We start from the raw sequence: 18,400 nt of genomic DNA on the forward strand, positions 1-18,400 counted from the left end.
AAATGGACAAATTTCTAGAAACACATAGTCTCCCAAAACTGAACCGAGAAGAGATAAAAACTTGAACAGATCAATAACAACTAAGGAAATTGAAGATGTAATCAAGACTCTCCCAGCAAACAAAAGCCCAGGCCCAGGCGGCTTCACGGGTGAGTTTTACCGAACATTCAAAAAAGAACTAACACCCATTCTCCTCAAACTATTTCAAAAAATTCAAGAAGAAGGAAGACTTCCAAACGCATTATATGAGGCCAGCATAATTCTAATTCCAAAACCAGATAAAGACACTACAAAGAAAGAAATCTACAGGCCAATATCCCTGATGAACAGAGATGTCAAAGTCCTGAACAAAATACTAGCAAATCGTATCCAGCAATACATCAAAAAAATTATTCACCATGACCAAGTGGGATTCATCCCAAGGATGCAAGGCTGATACAATATTCACAAGTCAATAAATGTGATACACCACATAAACAAAATGAAAGATAAAAAGCATTTGACAAAATCCATCACCCATTTCTGATAAAAATGCTCAGCAATTTTGGAATAGAGGGATCATATCTCGACATAATAAAGGCCATATATGAAAGACCTACAGCCAACATCATACTCAATGCACAAAAACTAAAAGCATTTCCCTTAAGAACAGGAACAAGAGAAGAATGCCCAATTTCACCACTCTTATTTAACATAGTACTAGAAGTCTTAGCCACAGCAATCAGACATGAAGAAAAAATAAAAGGGATCCATATTGGACAGGAGGAAGTGAAACTATCATTATTCGCAGATGACATAATATTGTACATAGAAAACCCTAAATACTCCATCAAAAATCTACTAGAGTTAATAAATAAATTTGAGAAAGTAGCAGGATACAAAATTTAACGTCAAGAAATTGATGACATTCTTATACACCAATGATGAAGTCACAAAAAGAGAAACTAAAAAAACAATCCCATTTACCAATGCAGCAAAAATATTAAGATACCTAGGAATAAACTTAATTAAAAAAAGTAAAGGACCTATTAACAGAAAACTACAGTACATTGAATAAAGAAATAGAGGCAGATATAAAAAAGTGGAAGCACATACTTTGTTCATGGATTGGAAGAATTAACATTAAAATGTCCATATTACCCAAAGCAATCTATAGATTCAATGCAATCCCTATCAAAATACCAACAACATACTTCACAGAACTAGAGCAAATACTTCAAAAGTTCATATGGAACCAAAAAAGACCCTGAATAGCCACAGCAATCTTGAAAAAAAAAAAAAATTTAGGCGGGATCATAATACCAGATATCAGCTTATACTACAAAGTTACTGTAATCAAAATTGCCTGGTACTGGCACAAGAACAGACACATAGATCAATAGAATAAAACAAAGAACCCAGACGTAACATTATGCTCAATTAATATTCGTCAAAGGTGGCAAGAGCATACAATGGAGTAAAGATAGCCTCTTTAATAAATGGTGTTGGGAAAATTGGATAGCTATATGCAAAAAAATGAAGCTAGACCACCAACTTACACCATACATAAGAATAAACTCAAAATGGATAAAAGACTTAAATGTGACTCATGAATCCATAAAAATCCTAGAAGAAAATGTAGGCAACAAAATTTCAGACGTCATACGCAGCAGAATTTTCAGTAATACATCACCTAAAGCAACAGAAACAAAGCAAAAAATGAACACATGGGACTACATCAAACTAAAAAGCTTCTGCACAGCAAAGAAACAACCACCAAAATGGAAAGGCAACCCACTCTATGAGAGAGCATAATTGCCAATGATATATCAGATAAGGGGTTAATTTCCAATATATACAGAGTGCTCATACAGCTCAACAAAAGGAAGACAAAGAACCAATTAAAAAATGGGCAGACGAAATAAATAGACACCTCTCTAAACAGGACATACAAATGGCTAAGAGACAAATGAAGAAATGCTCAACATCACTAATCCTCAGAGAGATGCAAATTAAAACAATGAGGTATCACTTCACACCTGTCAGGATGGCCGCCATCATCAAATCATCAAACAACAAGTGTTGGCGAGGGTGTGGAGAAAAGAGGACTCTAGTACACTGCTGGTGGGAATGCAGACTGGTGCAGCTACCATGGAAACAATATGGTGTTACCTCAAAAAATTTAAAATGAAATTGCCATTTGACCCAGTGATCCCACTTCTAGGAATATACCCTAAGAAGCCTAAAACACCAATCAGAAAGAATATGTACCCCCATGTTCATAGCAGCACTATTTACAATAGCTAAGATCTGGAAACAGCCCAAGTGTCCATCAGTAGACGAATGGATAAAAAAGCTGTGGTACATATACACAATGGAGTACTATGCAGCTGTAAGAAAGAAAGATCTCTTATCCTTTGAGACTACATGGAGGGACCTGGAAAGTATTATCCTAAGTGAAACAAGCCAAACAAAGAAAGACAAGTATCATAGGATCTCACTTATTTGTGGAATATAATTAACATAACAGTTTGAAGAACAGGGTAGTGCCAAAGATGTGGAAGTGGGGTACAGACTGACAATCCCGAGAAGAATGGGTGGGGGAGGGGAGATAAACCACAGAACTTAAATGTATATATAAATGACCAAAGGACATGGACAACAAAGCTGGAGACAGGGTGGGGAGGAAGGGGGAGGAGGATGTCAATGGGGGGAAAAGGAGAGACATCTGTAACAAAAATAAATAAGTAAGTAAATAAATAAAAAAATAAAAACATTATTGGGGGAGGTGTGGAAGGATTGTGAAAATACATTCACAACCATGTGAACAATAATTACAGGCATGGTCAACTTAAAAATCAATAGATATCTAAGAAAATTAAAATATTTAAGAGATAGTTGGTGCTCTGGTCAGTATTGCTCAGTTGGTTGGAGCACTGTCCCATACACCAAAGGGTGGTGGATTTGATTCCCAGTTAGGGCACATATCAGGTTGTGGGCAGGTGCAGGAGGCAACTGATTCATGTTTCTCTTTCACATAGATGTTTTTCTCTCTCTCCCCCATTCTCTCTCTAAAATAAATAAATAAATGAATAAATGAATAAATGAATAAATGAATAAATGAATAAATAAATAAATAAATAAATAAATAAATAAATAAATAAAAGAGATAGTTGGCTAATTAACAATAATTATAGCCATGTGTTTATTAACATACTTTTAAAAACTTTTCTGAAGTTACAAAAATTGTGTTTTTTTTCTTTGCATTATTTAGTAAGTAAAATGATCCTATAAATATACCCCCCCTAAGAGTTTGGTAATATATTCTTCTAGCTATAATGTGCTTTTATGACTAAATAATATTTAACCCAATAGATTTACTGTAATTTAATCAATCTCCACTGTTGGGCATTCAAGCTATTTACAATATTTCATTATTATCAGTAAATGCATTTGGCAGACTGCTGAACATAAATGTTTGAGTCCTACAACAAAATCTTACTAAATTTATCGTATCCCATTCTTATATATTTATTATTAAGGTCTCACAAATTTTGATTCTTAATTTCTTCAAACTTCAGTTCCTTATCTGCAAAATTACAGGGTTGGATCAGAGTTCTAATGTGCTCCAATTCTTATAAAGTTGAATTATAAATATAGTAGACCATTAATAACCAGGTAAAACAATTTGTGAACTCTTAGAAGAGATTATGAGGCATAATTCATGCTTTTCCAATGAGTATGAAGAGGGTGTGTGCTCAAGTATGTTAATGTGGAGGGAGATGCACACACACTGAACCATATAGAGGAAATATCTTTCTTGAATATCAATTTTACATCAGGATTTAGGGACAAAGTTTCAGGGTTTTTTTCCCATCAAATATATTAGCATGGAATACAAAAAATGTCAATTTTTAAGATAAAAATAAAATCTTTGGAAAAAACATATTTCTGAATGTGCTGCTTTGAGATTTGCCCCTAGAAATAAAGATTTATTTTTCATTTTTATTAGGAAAAGATGCAAAGCTTTGATTTAGTAAAGAGAAAGAAGACATCAGTTCATTCAAACCACTTGAGAATTGTTATCACATTCTTAGAGTAACTAAGATAGTTAAAGTTGTCCTTGGCCTTGGAATCTAAACACACATTCACTTGCTGCACTGCTTCGTGTAAGAACTTGTCAAGAGGTTAAGATTTGTTTGATATTACTAATTAAAACCTGCCCCATCTTGCTTTTCTACAATTTTGTGAATCTTCTAGCTCATTTCTATTAAAAACATAAGGCCAATGTCCATACAGCAGGACTTTCCTTTAGAAATATACCCACAAGGAGTATCAACAATTGGATCTAGTTAATTTATATTTCTCATTCAGTGCTTTATAATTTTGCATCCAATGGTTGCTTTTTATTTTGACAATCAACCCTACTTCAAATGCTCCACATATCTTTACATTAAACAGACCATAAGTTTGCTTTTCTAAAATACAGTGTTTCAAAAATACAGATTTCAAGGATTAAGTAACAAGAACTAAACTGAAGGCAGCCAGATTTACTCCTATTACAGAGGGATGAAGAAAAATCTGATGTATATTTTAATTACAGTATCTCAAAATTCGAATGAAGTAGAAATCCTCTTTTTCTTTTTTTTTTTAATCCTCACCTGAGGATATTTTTTTTTTCCATTTTTTTGTACAGGAGGGAGAGAGAGGAAGGGAGAGAGAGAGAGAAACATCGATGTGAAGGGACACATCGAGTGGCTGCCACCCGCACGACCAACCAGGGCCGGGGACAAACTGCAACCGAGGTACGTGCCCTTAGCGGGAACCGAACCCGGGTCTCTCCGGACCGCAGGCCGACGCTCTAACCGCTGAGCCAAACTGGCCAGGGCGAAATCCTCTTTTTCTTACAAAAATGATTTGTAGCAAGATAAATTGCTACAAAAGCAAACTCTGTCAGGGCCCTGGTTTTTTCACTCCAAAGCTGACACAGTGTTCAAAGGACTCCAAACCTTGTGCAAAATGAAGTCCAGTTGTCTCTTGGTATGGGCAGAGGGTTGGTTCTATGACCCAGATACCAAAATCCACAGATGTTCAAGTCTATTATAAAAATGGGCTAGTATTTGCCCTGGCCAGTTTGGCTCAGCGGTTAGAGCGTCAGCCAGTGTGGTCCAGAGAGACCCGGGTTCGGTTTCCGCTACGGGCAGAATATTTCCTATCCAAATATTTCCTATCCAAGGTTGCAGTTTGTCCCTGGCCCTGGTTGGTTGTGCGGGTGGCAGCCACTCGATGTGTCCCTTTTACGTCGATGTTTCTCTTCCTCTCTCTCCCTCCCACTCTATCTGAACAAAAAATGGAAAAATGTCCTCGGGTAAGGATAAAAAAATTTTTTTTAAATGGCTTAGTATTTGAATATAACTTATACATATCTCCCATATACTTTATTTATTTATTTATTTTTCTTTTTTTATCCTCACCCAAGGACATTTTTCCATTTTTTGTTCAGGTAGAGTGGGAGGGAGAGAGAGAAACATCGATGTGAAAGGGACACATCGAGTGGCTGCCACCCGAACCATCGACCAGGGCCTGGGACAAACTGCAACCGAGGTACATGCCCTTAGCGGGAACCGAAGCCGGGTCTCTCAGGACCCCCAGGCCAACGCTTTAACCGCTGAGCCAAACCGGCCAGGGATACTTTAAATCATCTCTAGATTACTTATCTTACCTAATATAATGTAAATGCTATGTACATAGTTGTTGCACAGGATTGTTTAGAGTAATGAAAAGAAAAACATGTTCAATATAGACCCAACCATCCTAGACCTAATTGCACAGTACTCTCAGGAACAAGGTACCTTTCCCCCCTAAATATTTCCTATCCAAGGTGGGTCGAATCTGTGGCAGATAGAAAGGGCCCACCATACACACTCCACATAGAAAACTCTAAAAATTATTTCAGCATTTAACTCCTACTTCCTATATTCAAATAGCAAGTGACTTTTCCTTTTTTTCCCCTATTTCTCCCTTTAATGCATTAGTAAATTAATGGGTGAAAAGGGCTGCCCAGAGGCCGAAATTGGCAAGCAGGAAAAGGAAGTCACCAACAAGGTCCCTTGGGATCCATTCTGCCAGGAGCGTCTCAGAAGGCCTCCTCCCTGCAGATGGAAAAATAAAGCAAACAAGCTCTCCAAGCAACTACTGCTCAGGACTTGCACTCGCAATGAACTTTCCTCCTGGGACTCCCGGGACCTGGATGGTGGCGTTGAACATCTAAGAAGGGGCGCGGCGGGTGGGGATGTCAGGTAAGTCTCTGGCCCCGGGGGGGTGACTTGAGGACCACTTACTCTTTAGCCCCAAGTGGACTAGAAATGAAAATAAAATGTGCAAAAGAGAGACCGGAGGTGACTTTGCAACTGAATCTGCAGCATCTTCTCGGACGCTAAGACACTCGGTTAGGTGCAACGAGAGGGAGTCAGGGACCTGCCGGGCCGCCCAGGATGGCGCGCGCCACGCCCGGGCCACCGAGGGATTGACCCGGAAGTTCTCGGCAGCGACAGCGGCGGCGGCAGGGGCGGAGGCGGGAGCTCCGCCAAACTGGCGCACACGCGCGCGCTCCCCGCGGAACCCCCGCCGGCCGCACGGCGCTGTCCCGGAGGCGCGCCCGAGCCGCCGCGGCCGCCGCCAACATGGCCGAGACGAGCGAAGAGGTGGCGGTGCTGGTGCAGCGGGTGGTGAAGGACATCACCAACGCCTTCAGGAGGAACCCGCACATGTGAGTTGCGCGCAGGCGTTGCCGCCGTCGCCGGGGGTCGCCGGGGGTCGTCGGGGGGGCGGGGGCGGGGCCAAGCCTGGAGCCGACCTCGGGCGGCGGCTGGAGGACGGCGGGTCCTGGCCCGCTCGCCGGAAGGGACAGAACCGGGTCGCGGCCGGATCACTGTCGGCCGCCGGCGGGGCCCGCTTTCTGCTGCCGGAACGCGCTCGCGGACGAGTCCCTAGAAGTGACCTCGGAAAATCAAAAGCGAGTTTGTTTCGCTCCCCACCCCACTCCCTTCCCTTTCAGGAGTTCAGGAAACTCGAAAGACTTCATCCGAGTGTCCACATCCTACGTCTGTTTAAAGTACACGGGCACACACACGATGTGGGTCTATGTGCTTCGTAAACAGGTCTTCTGAGGCTCATCCCGGACGCTGGTAAGAGGGGTTTACAGACCATCTTACCTTCAGTGGGCCCACACCCCCTCAGTTTACTAACCAAAGGAACTTTGAAGCTGCTTTTGACTTTCGCCTCACTTGTCCCAAGATTGTAGAGGGACTCCGATGAAACATTTTGTTTTGAAGGTGAACAGAGCATTTTCAAGAGGATAGCTTATGTAGGCACAGGATGAGTCTGATGAAACTAGGACACTTTTTAGCATGAGCTGATCCATCCTAACAGGGAGCAAGCATATTAGCTCATTTTTTAATCCAAACACTGCTGCCCACTTTAAGTAGAACACCACGGTACAGACACACTGTATCTTCCCTTCCTTTCCATTTTACTTGGAGTACTTTGGGAAGATACCAGAAGAAACTATATTCTTTCTGGCACTTCTGATTTATGTAGCAAATGAAAAGGAAGCCATCAAAGAGGAGATATGGCTACATTTTACAAGAGTTAGGGAGAAGCAAGAGTGTAGCTCTTTTCCCATCCCTCATCCCTCCTACCCTCCCCAAAAAGAAACATGGAATCCAGTTTTGTATTATTTTCACTTTATCTCATTGCTTATGTTTAATTTTGTATTCCTTAAACTAGAACACACGGATTACTCTTTTTAAGTGTTCTAACCCCAAAAAGAGGTGCCAAACCTACATCTAAATAAAGTGTTCTTTTCCTTCATGGTGATGCTTACAAAAGAATTAAGCCCTCAGATGTCTTGCTCCCTTGTGGCACACAGTTGGAGACCTGCATCTGTGCCTCATTAAAAACAAAACACTGCTGGCCTCAAAACACACCTGCCACCTCTGACAATGACCACTTCCTTTCCCTTGTGATTGCTGCCTTTTTCAAAATGAGTATTTGGAATGATTTCGTGGCAGTAACCATAGTGGGTACTGGGCTTTCTAAAGAATGCTTTGATGCCTTGTATATCAGTCTTTCTGTCCCCTTTTCAGAAAGAGCTTTAGTGCAAATAAGAGACATCCTCAAAAAAAAAAAGTTGGATAAATGAAGGGCCTATTTCCTCATCACTGGTGTGATTTTTCTTGAAGAAATTATAGCAGAGGCTAGAATGAAGCCTAATAAGTACAGTAATCATCTTAGTTTCTCACCTTTTAGGTAGATTTGAAAAGCATCAGTATTTTATATTTGAAAAAACAGATCGCGTGTTCATTGGCTTGACAGGTTAACACAGTGCTGTTTGGAACACTTCCCAATACTTCTGGGTCACATTTATTGAAATTCATAAAGGACTTGAATACGTTTTTAATCATGTTTTAATGGTGAAATCTCATTCATATGCTCTCTATCAATGCATAGTTTATAATTATTAAGAAGCATTTAGGACATTCAAGATTTAAAAGTATGAAATAAGATGGGCATTTGAAATATATATAATATAGATCTGAAAAATTAAATAGCTTAACTTAAAATTAAATAGCTACTATTGTTCAATAGTAGTCTTCAGCTATATTTTAGTACATATTCTCTACAATAAGGATATTTTCAGTAATATTACTATACATCTTTTAAAATGTCTTATAATGAGGACTTTTCAAAATTGCCCATAATTCGCCCTGGCCGGTTTGGCTCAGCGGTTGGAGCATCGGCCTGCGGACCAGAGAGTTCCGGGTTTGGTTCCCACTAGGGGCACGTACCAAAATTGCCCATAATTCTTCCCCAATCTAGCCCTTTATTCCAAAATAGGCTATATTTATAGTTAAAGATGGGGGGGGGAGGGGGGGACATATTGTTTACCTTGAAAGTTGGTACCTAATTACAATTCTTTAGTATTTAAAAAAAGGTTTTCATTCTTTACTTTTTGTTTTTGTTTTTCTCAAAACACAAGATAGATTGTAATTGTACAACTCCATTAAACATACTGCCTTTGTAGAGATATCTAGCTAGGAGGAGTCAAAGGTGCAGTGGTTGAGATGTGGATTTGTTAGTGGTAGGTGTGGATAGGTTACCTTCTCTCAGTCTGTTTCCACTTAATCTAGTGAGGCTGATGAGAACACAGGAAAATCACCTTACACAGTATCTGGCACTTAGTTGCCACTAGGTAAAAATAGGCTTAGCTTGAATCCCTATGTTCCTCAAAAAATATATGAATGGTGACTATGAAACACTTAATGAACTGAAAAATACCATAGAAATGTTGTTTGTGTTGTTGACTCTTAGAGACTACTTTTGGAAAAACAACTGAAGGCTTGACCCAGGGACTGACATTAGATTGATGTATAGATCCTGTGCTAAAGTGGAAGACAGGTGTTTATAATGGAATTAGGGTCATGTCAAAGATCTCCAGCAAGTTATTTTTTTACTACTCTTTAAAATATTTATTGAGCTCTTACTGTTTACGAGGTGCTGTAGGTACTCTTTTCACAGTATAGAATAGGAAGTATAAAAAATAGTTATACTCAAGATACTCACAGAAATATCTATGATGATTGAAATGTTCTATATTTGTTCTGTCCAAAATGGAAGCTACTAGCCACATGTAGCAATTGAGTGCTTGAAATGTGGTTAATGCAAATGAGTAACTGAATTTTAAATTTTATTTAATCTTGATTGATTTATACACAGTGACTACACATACCCAGTGACTACTTTATTGCACAGTGCGGGTCTAAATGGAGACCTAAGACCTACCTGCAGGAACAATAAATTAATCCTGCAAAGTGGTTTATGATAAAGACTGGACTAGCAGTACAGTGAGTAAGTGTTATGTGATTCTTAAAAGTAGAAGGGAAGCTGAGTATGTCTTGGCCAAGGCTCTTAGGGTTGGTGGGTTTTGAGCTGAACTTTGAATCCTAGGTAGGATTTAGTCTCAGAAAGGGAGCCAAAGACCTCCACAAGGAACAGTAAATTAACCCCAGATAGCAAATGTGATTAAAAAGATACAATAGGGCCAGATTATGGAAGTCCTTGACGCTCTGCTTTAATTTCGTTCATTCCATGCAAGCATTCAGCAAAAGAGCACTTCTATTGACAATGCTAATCCTGGGTGTACAGGATAGGAGCAGGGTGCAGATGGATGAACACACCATACATGGTCCCTGCACTAATGAAACCTTAAACAAATCAACAGAGATTATGAAAAGAGCCCCAAAGGATAAGAAGCATGGTTTGAAAGAATAATAACAGAGAGGCCTAATTTAGATTAAAGGGTTAAGATAGTTCTTTCTGAGAGAATAATAATTAAATTGAGCCGTGAGGGATAAATAAGAGTTGGTGCAGGGAAAATACACACTTCCTGCATAGTGGGTAGGGCCCATGAAAGGAGTAGTAATGAAAGGCAGTTTGAGATTATCTGCAAATTGAACTGAAGAATCAGAAACCATAGAGTCTTGTCTTCATACACTTGATTTTTATTTATTTATTTAAGTAATTCTGTAGTTAGTTGTAAAAGTTTGGGTTTGGAGTCTGACAGTCCTAGGTTTGAATATTGGCTTGTCATTTACTAACTGGGAAGACTTAGACAAGATTCTTTCCTCATTTTTAAAATGGGGTTAAAATTCCTACTTTATAAGATTAGTGTGCAGAGTAAATGAAATAGTGTATGTAAAATCTAACATAAAATATTGCATACAATAAACACTTGTAATTTATGTAGATATTTTCTACATAAGGTCAGTAATATAATTTCAGTGATATACAAAGTCAGTTCCGTTAGAAGATTTGCTAACTTCCATTTTTGGTCATCCTGGAAAAAATTCCAGTTTGAAGAGAAACAAAAAATTATTACTAGATTTAAAAGATTTGTCCTGAATCCTTGGGCTGTTTTCTGTTTAGTCGCTCCACATTGCAGGGTTTGGTTTTAGTATTTGGGGACCATCCTTCCCTCCCAAAGGGAAGCTGGTCAATATTTTGTGAATAATAAATGGACCATCTCTAGTTGATTGATGATGTTTCTGAAAAGTACAGACAAGAGAAACTGTCTAAACACGAGGAACAAAGTCAATATCAGTGTTATGTGAACCTTGAACTTCATCTGGAAGGCAGTGGATCCCCATTGTGAAGTGAAGCACTCAGAGATGTACTGTGCTGTGTATGATCTTTCTAAGTAAATGTGTTGGGACATTCCAAGTTGCTATGCCTTTGGAGCAGCCTTCAAAGGTAACCTAAAAAGTGAACATTATGGTATCTCTTTGAAAAGATTACAACTTGATTATTGTCCAAAGTTTAATGACTTTTAAAATGTTATGACCTTGGTAATGCAGGTATTTACCTGAGTATCTTTGTTAAATCTCAATTTTCCAGAAACCCAAGAATGAAATTTGATGGCAATGGAAAACTTGTAAATTTCTAAGACTATTTCATAAAGAAGTAACTGGAGCTGTATTTGATATTGATAACACCATCATTACAACCACTAAATATATATAAATTAGTAAGAAAATGATTAATGTGAATTAAATTTTTAAACAGATTATAAAGTAGTTTGTCTAATATAATCCCACTTTGGCAAAATACTTAGAAAAAAGGATGCATACTCAAATAAAATAGTAGTAGAGGGATGACAGATGACTTTTAGTTTATTTTTCCCTGAGTTTTCCAATTTTTCTTAAGTATGAAATTAGAATTTAAATACCAGAAATATATAAAATAAATAAATACATAAATACATAAATAAATAAATAAATATCAGAAATCTAGAAGGAATTAACCTAAATCCTGTTTACTTTCACTGATGTTTTTATCTTCGCTCTGGCTTCAAGGGTTTGAAGCTTAAATATTAGGAAGTCCCAATTTTTAATTTAGCCACAGGCAAAATGACCTTGGGTAATCCTATTGACCTTATTGGACCTCAGTTTCTTCATCTGATAAAATGAGAGACTGGAGGAATGAGGTCCCTTCCAATTTTAAAATGATTCTGGAATCCTTAAATTGTCTGAAAAAAAAAAAGTGGAGTATAACCTAAGGGACTAGACGCAGAAGTCTGAAGTCAAGCACAGTGTTATTTGGAAGCTTACTGACCTACCTATCTGTCTAAAGCACTTGTTTTATTTTTAGGAAGCAGCAAAGCACTGTATCTTAGGGTCAGATAACTCAGTAAAGGCTTAACATTTTTTGCCTCACCTTCTCAGTATCTGTTAAGCAAGGAACTTTTCAATTTGACCTCAGGCTCTTAACTGAATTAATCTTAATATACTTCATTTTTGCCTGGCACTTTATAGCTTACTACATTTTTTTTTTTTTTTTTACAATGTATTGTTTGCTTTTCATAACAGGCAGGGAAGGCATTATTATTCCTGTATATCAGATGAGGATACTGATGGCAAGTGACTTGCCCAATTCACATTGACAGTCAGTGGTAGAATGGAGACTAGCTTGAATCCTGGACCTCGGAAGATCCGAGGTCCTTTTGTCTCTATATCTTACTGCCTCTCTTTTAATTATTTTTGTTATTATTTCCTAATGCTTTACATTTCCTGATTGGACTGTTTACATTCTTATGTGCAAAGAGCTGCCAGGTTTCTCAGTCTTAATATTTGAAAGTTGGATGAGACCTAGCAGCCCATTACCTTTATGTAGAGATGAAATGCAATACCACATTTTAGAAATGAGGAAAATGAGACCTATAGAAGCCAAGTGACATGATCTGTATATCACATTTACAGAGCTAGGACTTGGACCCACTGCATTAGAAGGAAATCAGAGTTAATGTGTTTTGTTTTGTTTTGTTTTTTGCAGAATGAAGAAGTGATTTTTTAAAAAAATTATCTATTTGAATATTATCACCGAAGTGCAAGGATAATCAGCCTTTCAGTAGCAGTTATTGAGCACCTACTGTATCCAAGGCATTCTTGTTTTTCTAAAAATATATTTTTTTAAATTGATTTTAGAGAGAGAGAAAGGGAGAGGGAGAGAGAGAGACATCAGTGAGCGAGAACATTGATTGGCTGCCTCCCACTGGGGATTTGGCCCACAACCTGGATATGTGCCCTGATGGGGAACGAACTGGTTACCTCTTGGTGCATGGGTCCATGCTCAACCACTGAGCCACATAGGCTGGGCCATTCTTGTTTTTTTAATTTTTGTTTGGAAGCTCAGTAGCCATCTAAAGCAATGTGTGTGTGTGTGTGTGGAGATGGCTCTGTTCTGTCATTTAGGTACATTTAGTTGGGCATTTTATTTTAAGTAAAAACAGTGAATAAGGCAGGATTTTACATTGTGAATTCAAGTTATAACTCCCCCTAACCCCAAATGTCAGACTTTACCCAGAGGCTAGGATTCTTTTATTCTTGTTACTCCAGCATTTATATTGTTGACTTTTACAGTTCTTTGCAGTATTGTAGGTGGTTGTTGGACCTCTGATAACAAACTTTCTTGAAATAATTAAACTGAGGTGTTTTTGTTACTGTTTTTACTTTTATTCTAGTTATTCTCTTAAATGTTCTACTTTATATAGTAAGTCCTGAGTACCAGAAAATACCTGAGATTCCAACATATATTAGTCAGGTACAGATCTAGATGTAGCTAGTTGACCTATCACCAAGTACAAATGCAAAAACATTTTGAAATATGTACTGGACATTGACCTCAGATGCTCTCTAAGCATTGGCTCATTCTTTTTCCAGAACTTTATTTATATTACTAGAATGGCAAAGTGGTAACATTTTATTATAGATATTGACACAACTCCCCATCAAAACTATCAGCTCTGTGAAGTCTGGGACCACCTTGTTTTATTCATTTTTGCATTTTCAGAACCTAGCACAATACCCAGTACATTAGAGTAGTATTTATAAAATGTTCAGATAGTATTGACATGGTATATAGAACACCTCTGAATCAACTGAGCCAATTGTCAGGACAAAAAGCCCTAGGCCTTAAAATCTACTTGCGAGTAAAATTACCTTGAAAGAATGGTTAGTGACTTGAAACCCCTAGGGTATATTTATGTATATACCTGTGTCACTGATGAAGTGATAAGTAGAAAGTAGAAAGCAGGTTACCTTTGAGCTATACAGTTTGGAGTTTCCGGGAGGGATTTTGAGTTCCACAGCCTCCCACCAATTTTTGTTGGTGGCCTAACAAAAAGAGAAGGCTTTTCTTATAGCCTTTAATAGGACACATTTCCTCCTCTTTGCATCTATTAAACTACTGTCTTCTTGGCAGGAGAATCCCAGGGACATAATAGATAATGTCACACACAAGCTCTGAAAACCAGGTCTTTATTTTGTTTTGAAAAAACATTTTAAAAAATCTATTTAGACACTCTAAAGATATTATTATTTATGTCAACTGCTTTTATTAAAAGGTTTATTATTAGCTATTCATTAATTAAGGGAAGGACATACTGTTTTCAAAGGAATGCTCCTTGTAAGCAAGAATTATTAACTTCTTTATATTTGAAAAGCATGTGTGCAGGCTTTGCAAAAACACTGTATTTGCTGGTTCATTTACTGTGTAAATCCACTGCCTTACATATTGTTTATTTTAAACCTTGGCCTGTAACATAACTTTTCAATTTGAGTTGAAGTGGATTGAGGAATATAGGTGCCTTAAATGAAAATGATCAAATTCTGAAATGTATTTTGTGTTTGAACATTTATTAGTGTGTTTTTTAAATAAAATTTAAAGGATTATAAAGAAGAAAAGAGAAAAATGTCCATGATAACTTATAATAATTTGTTTCTGTTCCACATACGTTTATTAGCAGGTAAACATAACTATATTTGACATTTAAAAAAATAGAAATAATACATACAAGTGATGAGAAAATTTAAACTGTACAAAAATATCATCCCCAAAGTTTCTTGGTATCCCTCCAATAAACTTTTTAATGCATCTTTTTTTAAAAAAAATTATACAAAAGGCTTTGTGATGTACATTATATTTGTCATTGTGCTTTGTTGTTTGTTTCATAGATACTGGATCCTTGTCATTACAGCATATGCAGTTCTACCTCATTTTATACCTCTTACCACATGGATAAGCCATGTGTATATTTGACTATTCTTATATTGATGCACATTTAGATTATTTCCAATTTTGTGGCAGTGTTGCAGTAAACATCCTATTCATATATTTTGGCATAGGACGATTTCTGAGCGGTGGCATTGCTGGGTCAAAGAGTATGTGTATTCAAAATTTTGAAAGACATTTTCCAATTTCCATTCAAAGATTAGACTGACTTTTATTCCTGTCAACAGGGAGTACAGCATACTAATTTTCCTGTAATGTTGTCAGTATTGAAAACTGTTGGTTTTTTAAAATGTCTATCACTCTAGTAGGTGAGCTAAATAATATTGTTAAGAAAGGAGAATTTGTAGATTTTTTAAAAAACTCTATAGGATTGAAACAATGTGAAAAGGTAGTATTCTTATCTTTAATTGTTTTTTTATGTTTTACATATTAAGAGACGAAATTGGCCTGATCCCATGTCCTGAAGCTAGGTATAACCGGAGCCCCATAGTCCTGGTTGAAAACAAACTTGGTGTGGAGAGCTGGTGTGTCAAGTTCCTTTTACCATATGTCCACAACAAGCTCCTTTTGTACAGAACGAGAAAGCAATGGCTGAACAAAGATGGTAAGTATGAACTCTGTCTTCCTCCTTTGTTTTTTGAAAGCAGCATGGAATATAGTGGGAAGAACCCTCTCTGGGTATTGGAATTCCTGGATTCTAGTTCTGGCTCTTTTCATTCGTTGCCTAGGTGGGTGCTTAACCTTTGTCAAGTGAGGAGATTGGACTCACCAGTAGTTTTCAAATTTTGCATCTGTAGTGATTCTGTGAATGGTGCCTCAAACAGGGTGCCAGGCTGCCTACAGTAACTTGAACAGTAAATCAGAGCAATTCTGATTTTGTCTTTTTTTATACATAGGGGCCATTTATTAAACTGTATTTAAAGAAGACATCCTTGAAAATTACTGAAGAGTACCGCAGTTGCAACAAGCTCAGATTCTCTGGTTTCTAATCCTTCAGTACTATATAAACAATAGAACTCATTTTAGTAGCAATCCAAATGAGATAATGGAGGCAAGATGGTGGTAGTTGTACTTTGAACCAGCTCAGTGATTTATGAAGGTGCTCTCACACTGTGAAACCCAGTTGAGCTCAAGCCCTCTGTGTTCTGTTCTTATGCAGATATGAGCAGAAGAAAACATCCCAGCATTCACTTCTTCCGCTCCTCATTGCTGCATCAGACAATCCCTATTTATTCCACCTGCTCTTTTCTTGGTCTCCCCACTAGAGGTGATATTAAGCCTCTCTGTACACAAATTCTATTTACTTTTCAGTAAAAGAAAGACCCGAGTTCTCTCTTTTTTGGACAGTACTCATCCAAGTCCATGTTCTCGACTACTTTTGTAAAACTCCTGCCCCTTCCCACATATAGCAGTACCTTAAAAAGTGCTCAATATGCTTGGTGGCTAATTTTGAATAAGAACTTTGTTTCCTAGAGAATTTTAATTATCAGTTTGGTAGCCATTACCAAAGGCCTATACTCATAGCAGAAGCTGTTCTAAATACTGTTGGGGATATAAAGATGAATAATACATGTTCTCTTTACTCAAGAAACTTACTGTGAATGAAAAACAGTCTCTTTGTGGAGTGTTACCAAAGGTATGACATAGCAATTCCTTATATTTGTTTCAGCATTGTCTTTAACATACTGTCATAGTAGATAAATAGCACTTGTCCCTGTTTAGACCAGTGAAAAGGAGTCTGATTTGAAGATTTAATGTATCAAATAGTTTTTTTTTTGTATGACTCACTCATTTAGTCCTCTGAGATATATATATAGAATCTTAATTAAAAGGCTATGCCTAAGTTTATGGCATAGCTTACGTTTGTGGCATCAACTTAAAGATATAGATTTAGGCATAAATTTAAAGGTAAGGATATTTGTCTATGGTTAGACCCTCTTTCCTTCTCCATTCCATCACACTATATGTAGAAGGTTTCAGTAACATTAAGGTACAAAGTAATACCCTGTGAATCCATTAAGTTATTATTATTATTATTATTATTATTATTGCCAAACAGAGCTGTATGTGCATTCTGGCACACAGAAATGTATAATTGAGTCAATATATAACTAACTTGGGGTGGGGGGATGGTGACAGAATGATGTTCTTATAGAAAAGAAACTGTAAATTTTTAAATGTCAAAGGCTATTTTTGTTTCAGATTATTGTTTTTTGCCTATTCATGTGTACTAGCCCAACTCTTGTAGCCTTCCAAGTCCTCTCCATTTCCCTGCTTCTTATATTTTCTTATAGTTATGGATACTGCATAGTCGGCTTTGCTAAATCTCCTCATCAGGTAGTTTTAGTCTTGATAGGCGCAGGAGGACCCGGGCCAAAGGGGACCTGCTTAAAAGCGCTCACAGGAATAGCTGGCATCTAACTCCCAATTCTGATGCAGCTGCGCTTGAGTACAGAAGCACCTCGATTTCAGCCCAGCCCACATCCTCAGGGAGGCAGTTTTCCGTCTCACAGTTTTGGTGTGTGGGCACAGCATAGTCTAGTTTCGTGGTACATATAGCTCAGGTTATATATTGTATTATCAGGAAAAATACGGAAGTGAATTTCTGATTTGACAGAAAAAGATACTTGAAAATCCCGACTAACTTTATACAAGTATTCTGCCAAACTTCTGAATGAAGCTATTAGAACATTGAAGTATCTTGTTAAGAAAAAAAGTTTGGAAAAAGCAGTTATTTATGAAAATGCTGTATCTTTAAAACTGGTTTTGTAGAAAATATATAAATAAGAAGAGCTAAGTGAAGAAACCTGACAATTTCAGAAATGTCAACGTCTGTGTGATTGATCATGCCAAAACCCTAGGTAGGCATCTCCTGAGAATGCATTCTGTAGCTGAAGGTGACCTTTATTCTTGGGATAGATTTTTTTCTTTTTAATCAAACTGAATTCATACTCTCATTAATGTGCTGAATTCCTTAGATGTTTGGAAAGCATCTATCTGTATTAGGGTTCTCCAGAGAAACAACCAGCAGAAAATTATATATGTGTAATGACGAATTGACTTGCATGATTATGGAAGCGATGAAATCCCACAGTCTACCTTCTGCAAGGTGAGGGACCAGAGAAGTCAGTGATATAACTTAGTTTGAGACTGAAGGCCTGTGAACCAGAGAGCCATTGGTTTCCGTCCCAGTCCAGAGGCCAGGGAAGATGAAGTGTCTCAACTCAAGCAGACAGACAGGAAGCAAAAAAAAGGGGTGAATTTCTCCTTCCTTCTCATGTCTTATTTAGGCCTT

General features: G+C 37.6%; 1 protein-coding gene across 1 annotated transcript in view; it reads left to right on the forward strand.

The window, feature by feature from the left end:
• Nucleotides 1–6,643: 6,643 nt before the first annotated feature.
• PTAR1 (protein prenyltransferase alpha subunit repeat containing 1) overlaps nucleotides 6,644–18,400 on the forward strand; it is a 40,928-nt gene continuing 29,171 nt past the window's right edge. Inside the window, exons 1-2 of the mRNA XM_036262060.1 lie at nucleotides 6,644–6,748; nucleotides 15,540–15,709. Of these exons, the coding sequence (XP_036117953.1) occupies nucleotides 6,663–6,748; nucleotides 15,540–15,709 (256 nt within the window). The 5' untranslated portion in view covers nucleotides 6,644–6,662. The remainder of the gene's footprint in view (nucleotides 6,749–15,539; nucleotides 15,710–18,400) is intronic.

This window comes from Molossus molossus, unplaced genomic scaffold (assembly GCF_014108415.1).
Source record: "Molossus molossus isolate mMolMol1 unplaced genomic scaffold, mMolMol1.p scaffold_m16_p_14, whole genome shotgun sequence".
Classification (NCBI taxonomy): Eukaryota; Metazoa; Chordata; class Mammalia; order Chiroptera; family Molossidae; genus Molossus; species Molossus molossus.